The sequence below is a fragment of the Falco rusticolus genome, chromosome 6, assembly GCF_015220075.1.
Source record: "Falco rusticolus isolate bFalRus1 chromosome 6, bFalRus1.pri, whole genome shotgun sequence".
Lineage (NCBI taxonomy): Eukaryota > Metazoa > Chordata > Aves > Falconiformes > Falconidae > Falco > Falco rusticolus.
In genome coordinates, this window is record NC_051192.1 from 35,320,371 (window position 1) to 35,332,145 (window position 11,775).

The following is an 11,775-nucleotide window of genomic DNA, read 5'->3' on the forward strand; positions in this document are numbered from 1 at the left end:
AGACAAATATTCACAAACAAGAACACAATTGCCTTGAAAAAGGAACAGGATGCTTTTCCAACACAAACTGCCCATCTCAAAGGGGAAAAGCATGCAGGAGAAAAAAAAAATAAAAAAGGTAAAACTCCAGCAACTGGTCTTGTATCCAGTTTTTAGGGAGACTCATTCTGATACTCAAGGAAAATGAGCATGCAAATGAAATCAGCATGCCTACCTTCCCAAGTCCTATATTTAAGATGTCTCAAACACATCATTTTTTTATAGCCATATTCCACTCTATAATGACTGATTTGCTACATTGCTGTTGAAAACACATCCGTAAAAGAGGAATTTTAAAAACTAGACTAATAAAGACAAACCTGTATCTTGTCCTCTGCCTGAGGTAAGATATGAGATAGTGAGCAAGGACTGAGGATGGAGGGCAGAAAAAACACCATTAGACTTTTTCATTCAGTCAAATCCTAAAAAATTCCTGCTCCTGCTGTTTTCTAAATATACCTAGACATACCTTCATATACCTAGATATGGCCTCCAATAAATATGATCATCTTTTATAAAATATCTGTTTAGTCTTAACAAAGCAAAAAGAAGTGTTTATGTAATTTTCAAGAGGTAAGGAAAACTTAGTAAATGCATTATAAACTCACTTTTGCTTTAGCACTCTGTGATCAATTAGTTCTTCATTTTCAGCCAAGCACAGATGTTTTTCTTGCTCCACAGGACATGAAGAATTTAACATCTGTCCATTGGTAGCCCTGAAAGGGGGGGAAGGAAAAAAGAAAAAAAAGGATTTAAGTATTTTCACTGTTGGGTTTTGCATAGCTTATAGAAAAGAGATATTTTAGGGTTCTAAAATACTGGTGGTAGAAATAGAAAAGTACAAAAATTAACATCTTGAATAGTCATGATTTTACATGATGCTGATGTATCTTAATCAATCTTTCAGTTCGATTACCAAACTCTGACAAGATAAAAGGAAAACTGTAAATACTGCTGCCTAGTGATATTCTAATTACGACAGTTACAAAACCCAAGAAAATAAACCTTCTTGGTTTTGCAGGATAGCTGCCATCTTCATAGCCTGATATCTCCTAATGTAGTTTCAAAAGGGAGTTCATTACCCAGTGTGCAAAATCTAAGAAAAAGTCTAGGAATGCAAGACATTGCTTTTAATACAAAGTTGCACAAGTTCGGGTGCTAGGTGAGCTAGCACACATTGGTAGTTTCCACAATCAGATTTATACATGATTACATAAATATTAATTTGTTAACTTCCAACCCTCTAACACTGATTGGACGGTAATCTACATATTGATTACACAATCTTAGTGGTTAACTAGGCATGCTCACTGAGGAAGGGCCTCTTCGTGGGCTGGGGCACCTGGTGTACGGGGTGTGATTTTTAGTATTATAATGAAGGTAGTTCGCTTAAGGACCCATCTTTGGCGATCTGTTCAACAAGTATCAGATATACCTTGATTGCAAGAGTCTTGTGTTGCCAACTTTGCAGGATGTAATTATTCTTCAAAGTTGCCTTGTCCTAAGCAGCAATTTCTTCAGTTAATCGTCCTTGATAGTTCTTTGCATGGGATATTCTGAATCAAAATAATGTGTGCATTCTGTTTCTCAAGAATATGACAGACTGTTAAATAAAACCATATATCCATATGGTATTTGTTAGTTAGCTTACGCATTCTGGTGACAAAATTTGATAACACTAATCTCTGGGAATAACTAACCATTACAATATGCAAGGGGTGGCATGAAAGAGTGATTCATGCAGTATTGTAAGGCAGTTTCTACTCAATCAGAACCTTGAACCGCTGTTTTCTCTGGAGGTTAAAGTCCATCTTGAACCTTCAAGTCAGTTTTGTATTACTCCAACCACTGTAGAAGATCCCCAGATGCCACCTTGTCTCACATTCCGCTGTTCTTGATTATTTGCTCCAAATCTAGCCCATCACTAGCACCAAAATCTCCAGATACTCACTTTGCTATGTGCCAGTCCAAATCACTGCTTTGCATTTAACTTTTGTGTCCACATCTCTCCCTTCTCATTTTCCTGTCATTTCTTCTTCTTCTCTTGTTGGTAGAAGCCAGCATCAACAGTTTTACCTTGCACTGCGGGAAAGGCAGAGCTAAGATAGGGGCTACTGTTACTGACTACCAAGAATTCATGGCAGTCAAATTTTTTTTTTTTTTTTTTTTTTTTTTTTGGAGAGGGGAGGAAATAGCTTCTTTTCTGAACCTCATCTCTTCAGAACCTCTGAACTCCAAAGATGCTTTATAAACTGTTCCAGCCTCAGCTGCAGTCACACATAAAAGGCTATTATTGGAAGTGACATTAATGTTTGCCAAGTTTATGAAGGGAGTTTCCCCTTTTCATGCATCAATATTTTTCAGCTATCAGGTTAAAACAAAGCAAAAAAATATCCAGTATGTTCTCTACATGGCTCCCAGAAACAATCAATCTTGAGATTGGAAAGCATCTTGGTATTTACCTGGTAACATCTATGTGTGAGGTACTCACGCACAGAAATACAGTTTCTACTGCACGACCCAAAACGCTTCCATCTTAACAGCAACAGACTAAAGATACTATTTCTGTGTCCTAATCGAAACTGCTAGAGACGTTAAGTCACATTTGGTGTCCTTTCATGAGTCTGTTACTTCTACACAGCGTCCACCTACCATACTCACAACTCTACATTCAACCAATGACTTTATTTCTGTTTCCAGCAGAGAGCTGAGCACAATTCACACACAGTTAGAAGGTGGGCTGAAGACACCAGGATAAAGAGATGGCTGGCCACGAGTGCACCAACAAGCACTGGGCTAGCATTCATGCGAGAAACATAACAGGGAAATACTGCTGACAACTCTTGGAAGCTCCACAGCAGTTTCAGCTGACCCAGGAGACTGCTATAGTGCTGCTTTCTCCCTTGCCCTGAGCAGTGCCTTCTCCACCCTGGCACTGGTGCCGGCAGGGCAAGCTAGTTCTGGGAACCAGCCTGACTGAGAAATAATTCTGCAAAACAGAAAAGGTGGTTGGTTCTCACCCAAGCTTGAGCATCACAAAAGAAAGGCTAGGAACACGCAGACTCTTTTCACAGTTGTCCCCTGCCACTGTGGGACCACAGAGTCAGCTATGGGCGCTGCTAACAGTGAACCTTAGTGCAGTGACTTTGCTCACATGACTAAGATGACAAGTCAGCCTAAGATCACTGAGCAGTAGAGGAAACATGAGGTTACTTCACATATATCAGGGATCTATGAATTTTTGGTTTTTCTCTTCTGTGTCAAAACAACTTACAAAAAAATAATGTTATTACATTACTTCAAAACAGTGACTTCTACACTTTATTCTAGTCATAAGTCCTGGAATTAGGTCAAAAGAAAGTATTCTTACAGGATTTTTTTTTAAGATGTACCGAACAGACAAAATCATTTCAAAGTACATCACTAAGGCACTCCAGAGTTAAAAAGTGAGTTACAGCCACCTGCATATGAGGATACAGCTTTTAGTTTTGTAATAAAAGACTGTTTTTACTGTAGGAGTTTTTTCATCATTCTATACCCCAAACAGCATACAATATCTTGATATTTTTTTACTTATTCTAAAATACATGACTGAATGCATTTCTTAAACACGCTTGAATTTGACACAGAAAATGTTTCAGAAGCAGCAGCTTATTTACCTAGCTTCCCTGTAAATAGAGGGACACCAGCATCTTACTTTCCAGGCAAGAAGACTAGGTAGGGAAAGATTTTAAGGTAAATTGTATACACTAACACTTGAGATTTTCAGCATTTGATTTTTATTTGGAATCCGCAGAACTTCACAGAAAAGCTGTGCCCTCACAATACTGCAGCCACATGCTCCTTGTGAGATGCTAGCACCTGACCTGCCGGACTGGGGAAGTACACAGGGAATGGTCACATCAGAGATGCAGCCTAGCCAAACATCCCTGACAAAGTCACAGACAAAATCTAAATATTCAAAGCAACATTCAAACTGCCCTGAGCATAGGGACGTGTTTTCTTCTGAATGCCCCTGCTGAAACCACTATGTATCTACTGCACCGTGGATGAAACGCAAGGCCCACACGCAGCAGTCTTCTTCAGAGCAGGCACTTGCTCTACCTCCATAGAAGGAGCCTCCTATAAATCAAGCCAGCTAGGACCCTAGTGCAGAAAACCAAGGCTGGCTGTGATTGCATACTTCAGGTCTATACTAAATCCCACATGCAGTGATATTGTCTTCTTCCTGCACCCTCTCAGGACCATTTACCCAAGGGGTTTCATAAATACTTCCACACGGACAAGAGGGTCATGCCTTCTCTACCCTTGCACTGGTACCAGCAGGGCGAGCTAGTTCTGGGAACCAGCTTGACTGAGAAATAATTCTGCAATTTATTATATTGTCCACAAGGACAAGAGGATTTATCGATATGAGCAGTTTAGTTCTGCTCATGAGTGCAGTTTGGTTGAAAATAATGCCGTCATCGCCATTTACCACGCTTTGGTTTGCAATGTGGAATCATCTCAGAGTGCACGACCTGGACTCCTTTTGGTTGAAAAGAGAATGCTCTACAGATCTACTCTTGCTGGGCTACTACTGTGTACTAATGGAGGCTTAGTGCTAGAGTCCTTTCCTTCAAACAAGAGCATTTTGCATCTGTGACAAGGCATCCTCTACTGTCAGGTTTCGTGGGCTTAGAAGAGACCACTCAGAGCTCAGGATGTCTCTCCTCAGTCGAAGGGAAGGGAAAAAAATCCTACAAGATTTACTATAGATCAGAATGGAGGGGAGGGACTGGAGGGAACCAATCAACACAAAAGCCCCAACCAAACCACACCAAAACACCAAATGTAAAAAAACCAAACCCACAACCTCTGCCCCCCTCCCCTCAAGAAACCCCAAACAAACAAGAAAATAAACTGTGCTCAGTGAAGGCAGACTCTGTGGAATATGTTTTCTAAAAATCTATTTAGTTCCACACAGTGGGATTATTAAATGCTTACACCTAGATCAAGTCCAGAGCTTCCTTTGAGAGACTGAATGTAAATACACCTGTGACACAAATACTATCTCTGGCTAAATCATGATTTTACACCAAGACCTGCAAACATTTAGAAGTCCTTCAAAAGCTTAGTGTCTCAAATACAGAAAATCTTAGCTTCAGTAAATGTTTGATAATGCTTCAACTAAATGAAAACTAGGTCCTAGAACTGGAAATGAAAAGCAGTTTAAGATTAAGTAACAGTGTTGTTCAGGAATGTTGATGTCCTGTTTCAAACCCCAAGGTAATAACCTTATTTTGCATTTCACATGCTGTTAGAGATATCCAAAGTATAAAAAACAGTTTAAACTTACAGCTAAAGAGCTAGTAAATAGCAATTTTAAAATGCTCTGAAAAGAATAGAACTATACACAGACTAATACTTCCTGTGCCACATACAAACTCACCCACTGATTACTTCTGGAAATTTTTGAGCTGTTTCACAACAGTGTGTAAGGGATTCTAGCCCACTTTTTTGCTGTTGGTATTTATTAATCAGGTCCATCAGCACTGCCTGGTGCCCAATCTTCTTCACCAGCTGCTGCACCATACGATCATTAAGAGCCAGAAGAGCTGCTCCATTTACTTCTTCTTCTGTAGATTGAAAGGGATTAAAGAATTACTGTAAAATAACTTTATAGTTACAGTAACAATCTATATGCCTAAAAACATTGTGAAGGACAGTTGAGAGGCAAAGATGCTTTCCACTGCTGAAGGTCAACTGCTGAAAAGATGATGGTTTAGCTACTGTCCTTTCCCAAGCATTGCCAGGAGTCATAATCACTGGCCAAACACCTTCCCCTGACAAAAAGCCAAATACGAAACATAAAGTAGTCAGTTCACTACTTCTGCAATTCTTTCAATCAGGCCTTACTTACACCACAGCAGACTTACTTTGTTAATGAAGGAAAGCAAGATTTTTAAGAGAGCACACCATAAATAGCCAGTTCACACAACAGTTTCTCATGTACTCTTTTGTAGAGTGTTTATATACTCAGACACAAAACATTTACACACTACAGTTGCATTATTTCAAAAGATTTATACAATATAAAATCGTCCCTTTCAGCCTTTTGAACTGGCAGCTCTGACTCAAGGTGCAACTATTTACACACAGGCTTAGTCTCATCCCCCCGCGTTTCTCAGACGCTTCATAACAGATCGGCAGACTTATCCTGATTTATCGGATCTGTGTCAGTTCTCACCCTAGTAAGTTTCTATAGAAGTCAGAATATATATATATATTCATGCTCCAAACCAAGGTAGTCAGTGCTAATTAAAGGCACAGAATGAAATACTAAGCAAACCCCACACAAACAACGAAAACACTTACCACGAAACTTAGGAACTAGTTCTCCTAAATTTCTCTGTCTCAGCCAGTTGCAGACTTGATCAACTGACCAATTTTCCATCTTCAGGTGTTGCAGTGCTAAATTTCACCGTGAAATGAAAAGAAAGGATTACTTTTATGCCACGGCTCTGAACTCCAGCAAAAAATGCACTTAGCAAATAATGTTACATTTACATGCTCTGAATAAAAATAGCACAAAATAATCCAACTAATGCCTGTTACAAGTGGCAGTTCCCTTAAATCCCTTTCTTTACCTCCTCTCCCTTCTCTTCTTTCCCTCCACTCTGAGCGACAGCCTTGCTCCTTAAAAAACATGACCTGCTTCAGTACCATTAACACCCAAGTTTCCACACAGAGAAGAAAAAAGGTGTGAAATTCACCACCACCACACTCATCAGGAAATGGCTGACATTCTACAGAAAGAGAAGAAAAAAACAAAACCAACCCCACCATCAGGTAAGAGTCTGTCACATAGAGGTTTATAGTAAATCAGGTACCTTAACCCTCTCTGCACCACCAAGCAGCTACTCAAGCAAATACTTAACGCTCCCGTTACCAGCAATCAGAGGCAATAAAGGTCCTGGAAAGTGGAGGGGAGGTGACTAGCCCAGTTCCTTGCTAGTCCCATCCTTCAGGCTCCAGCACTCCTGGGGAAGATGCAGTGGGCTGGCAGGGAAGGGGCCAGCGGGGCCTGGGGGCTGGGGTCCTGGGGGCTGGGGGACCCCATCCCCCGGGCCAGTGCCCTGTGCTCCCGCCGATGGGCTGCCGGCAATTGCCAGGGCCGTACATCACACACCAAAACCAACAGCAACCCCCTCCAGAGAAGACCTCTCATGAAGACAAAGCTGATCCCACTCTACCAACTCCTTGACAGCAGAAAACTCTCTCCGGGGGTGATTTTCTTATCAATGTGTTTTAGCTCTACCAAATACAGGAGCACTGAGCATTCCATGGCTACGCTTGCAATCCCTGGCAAACACCGTTAGAGGAAATTATTCCAGCAGGTTTTTCAGATGAGAACACGAGTGTCTGGCATCATTAGCCAAACATTTCCTTTCTTAAAATACATCCATGCACATACCCTGAGCCTGCAGGGAACTCCCGGCTAACGTGAGGATTCACCCACACAGACCTCATTAGGATCTGGTCCACTGCACCACAAAAGCTAAGTGCACCATCCTTGAATGAAAACATTCCATTTTCATCCTTCAGCAGCAGAGACCCCCCAGACAGATGCACTTCAGCTTGTGCTCTTGTGCCACTGGGCTTCAGCAACTTAAAAGGGTTAAGTTTAAGAGGAATGTCTTTCTGAATTACATGAGTGGATTTAATTTGATATGACAACAGTAGCCATACAACTCCTCCCCCAGGCTAAGCAGCAACAACAGGGTGTGAAAAGTCATTATTTGTTGAGAACTCTGGTGTAAATGAAAAATCACACCTTCCTGTCACACTTCTTACTTCCTTGCAAAGAGCAGGGCACAAAAAAAAAAAAAAAAAAAAAAAAAAAGCTCCAAAAAGCTGAAAGATAAAACCAAATGCAAAACTGTTGAAAGATAAAACCAAATGCAAAGCATAAAGATGCTTGCCTTATAAATCAAGGAGTGTAAAAGTAGAGAGATACATTAGTAGAGAGTAGAGAGTGGAGAGGTCACTACTTGATCCTGTAAGAAGACTAGCATCCTAGAACAGCCCTGCTAAAGCAGAAGCAGACAGCTGGTTACCGATGTTTCAAAAAGTGTCAAGTGAACTAGGGCCATGCACAACAATGTGCACATTCAGCCCTGTGCGGCGAACTCTACAGCAAAATGTTCATCTGCACAGGGCATTGCAGGCTGTACGCTTGTGGGGGGAAGGACGTGATGACAGTTTAGCAGCTGTTTTAAAAAAATCAGGTTTAAGTCAGTATAAGGATCACTACACACAAATACTTTGAAATGTTTCTCAGAAGTGCTTTCACTTACTTGCATATACTATAGAAAACAGAGCTAGGAAAAGAGCACACCAGTCTTCTAGTAGCGTTATGGAGGCAACAAGAAAGACTGAGCATGGATGTTGATATTTGTCTTCATTAATGCCTCTATTTATTATGGTAGCATCTAAAGACTATCTAGGGAAGGGTTCCCTGTGCTCAGTATTGTAAAACACAGGAATATTTATATTCTTCAATCAACATTTAAAGGTCAGATCAAAAAAACCCAACAATGGCAATAGTTTGAAGACAGACAGCATTTTGGCAAATTACGGCATAACTTCAAGTCAAATTCAGAATAGTTCTAAGCATGAGTGAACCCTGCCTGTTAATAAATACAGCCACTCACTGAGATCCGTTTCTTCAAACACCTAGGGTGAATGTCCATTATTAGGATGTAACCAGCCCTGGTTAACGAAATGAATGAAAATTAAATTTCTCTAGGATGAGTCAGGACAACACTTGCTTTTACTGTAAAATCTTTCCAGACCAAAGGATGAAAATCTTGGGTTTTAATCAGACCAAGCTAAACACCTATCTGTGGTACAGAATTCTGCTGATGTAGTTGGTTACACAATGGCAGGAGATGAGGTTCCTGACCAGCATGCCTCTGCTGGCAGATCCACACTGCGCCTGCACTGATTTACCATGCAGCTTGTCTTACAAGAGGATATAATGAGCTACCAGCAACTGGAAACGACACTTCTAAGTGAATAAATCTATATGTCAAACTATCTTAGATAGGAAAAGTGAGTTATTACACCTACTTTACATGTCAATTTGTGGAGAGTCTATGGCGTCACAGACTACAAATACCTAGCCTTTAACAGGCCTCTACGTGGATGTTACCGAGGTTGGAATTAAGGTTAATCCTAGTACATTTTAGTACAAGAATGAGAAATGTGATGTGTGCACACCTGTACGTAACAGCTAGGTAGGGCATTTTGTACAGGGCCAGGTCTCAAAGTTGCAAGCGTGATGAGTAAGGAATCAGTGCATACCAAAGATATAAGCAAAGTATCCCATGTACATTCTTTGATGCTCTCCTAATTTGGTTTTGTCTTTGTATGCATTACAGATACTTCATTTTTCTTTCACTTACTACCAATCTATTTTAAAAATTATTAAGAATATATTCAAGCAACTTTATAGAAAGCAGAATATGTCATCTTGGATCCAGTGCTGAGCTATTAGGAAAAGAGCATCAGTTGTCCATAAACCTTTTCAATACCGTATAGGGAAATACTCCAAGAAAGCACTCCTGTCACCTTCCCCACCCCCTGAAGAAAATGCCAGCTTATTGCTGACATGTATCAGGCACATGCTAGCATGAAGCACTGCACTGAATGCTCACAGAAGTGGCCGAAAGAAGCAATATGAAGGTAGGGAAAGGAAATTTGAATACTGATGTAGGAGAAAATCTTAAAGTGGAGATTTCAGTTCTCATTTCTGTGCTATTGTAGAGTAAGACAAATGCAGCTGCAAGATCAGGGGACACACAAATGTACAGCAGATGCAAGAGAAAACCTTTATTACCTGAGTAAGACTATATAAGAAGATCTAGGAAGAAAACATTCACAACCATTACTCAGCTGTAGATAAAGGGGAACAATCCAGACAGCCCTTCTAAACCTTGATCAGAGTTTAGGGGAGCATCAAGGATTCTGAATATGGCTGTCTATTGAGCTTATCAAGGAGGCAAGTTCCTCTGCTGTAGGAATTAACTCTGAAGAATATAATAAAAAATCAACTCTTTACATGTGTTTCTGATTAAATATGCCATTTCTAGTATCCAAGTTTTTACTATATGGACTTTCAAAATATTTTCATCCATACCATCTACAGTGCTACTGGAAAAATGAGCTCTCCCACTTCAACAAAATTCAACCCAAGTACAAAGTTCTCTCTGTTTCAGCTGTACAAATTATTTGGTAATTTGAAAGGAAGAAAAGAAAGTTGATTTGACTGTGTTTTAAGGTGATTTAATAGCATGTGGATCAGACTCTGTCCTTGCTATCACTGGCAACAGCGCACAAGCTATGAGAGAATACATGGAAGAAAATGTCTTTATTTTTTTTTTAAGAACACAACTTCTGGAAATTAAGCCACTGCAAAATCAAACCCTTTTATATTTAACTTTTAGAACACTGTGTCAAATTAAAAATACAAGGTTACTGGATATTGAGAACAGGAAAAAAATCAAGTAAAAGTTAAAAATTCATGAATCACAAAAATGAAATCTCATATACTACAAAGAAAGGAATCAGACTGAAGATCTTCATTACAACACAGGGACTCCTCCAGAAAACTTGGGAAAAAAAATTCTTCTTGTAAGTGATATCACCCTTATTTTTCCTTCCTTCCAGAAGTATAAATTTCTCACCAGGACCATCAGTATTGTTGATCATGCCACTGCTGGCTTAGCTCCTGCCACTGAGCAGTGCAGAGACCTCTGACACTTAAGCCCTGCAGTCATAATCCAGCCGTCTTCTTTGCAGCCATCTGTGTGGTCATGCAATCTGCAGTGCAGCCTAAACAGAAAATGTAATTTTTTTTGGTATACTGGGTTTTGGATGTATCAATGTCTTTAACCAACTCCCTGGCCAATTGGGTGAAAATAGGTGGTGGAACCATATCCCTAGATAGATAGTTGTTTACAATGCATTATAACAATGAAGATTTCTATGTTAATGGAGCATTGGTTTGTAAAGTTAGGCCAGAAATACAAACTATGAGTAGCAGTTATTCCAATAAAACAAAAGGAAAAAAATTAGAAAAAGTACCCATCTCCTTTCCCTCAAATAATTTTGCTCGAATTATACTGGCTCTACTGCTTGCAAGGGTACTCTCACTTCCATTCAAGCTTTCCTGGTGAATAAGACTAAGACGTGGAATACTCAAAATAATGAAGTTAATCCATTAATTACTGAGAAGGTTGGGTGCAAGAGTCCATTATTTGCTTGCTCTACTCTTAAATCAGTTCACAGAGCTGAACCAGCAGTCAGTCATAGTGACCTTCTTTTTTGTAAAAAATTTTAAGGCTAGCTGAAAATAACAGCTTACCAAGCCTATTCTGATGAAAAAGGCTTTGTGGCAATTTCTAAGTGGTTCAGTTGGCAGGTCCTCAAAGGTGCTAATGTTTGACAAAGCTGCTCTCTGTTGTTCCTAAGGGGGGGATGCAGAAACATTTTTAGCCCGGGTAACATCTAGAAAGTGATGTGTATCTTTAAAGTGAGTCTGCATAGCTGGACTGTGACATAGGTTGGGGTTCTCGTGTGGAACCATATGGGTACACTGCATTTACACGGTTGCCTCAGCAAGTAAGTGATCTACACAGCACTTAGACCTTCAATACCCAAGAGGTGTTATAAAATACATCACTTGAATTT

At 40.0% G+C, this 11,775-nt stretch overlaps 1 protein-coding gene across 1 annotated transcript in view; it reads right to left on the reverse strand.

Moving 5' to 3' along the window:
- Positions 1–6,493, reverse strand: part of SAMD3 (sterile alpha motif domain containing 3) — a 41,362-nt gene extending 34,869 nt beyond the window's left edge. The window contains exons 1-3 of the mRNA XM_037392703.1: positions 6,397–6,493; positions 5,471–5,657; positions 648–755 (exon numbers count right to left, since the gene is read on the reverse strand). Coding sequence (XP_037248600.1) covers positions 648–755; positions 5,471–5,657; positions 6,397–6,475 — 374 coding nt within the window. The 5' untranslated portion in view covers positions 6,476–6,493. The remainder of the gene's footprint in view (positions 1–647; positions 756–5,470; positions 5,658–6,396) is intronic.
- Positions 6,494–11,775: the final 5,282 nt, after the last annotated feature.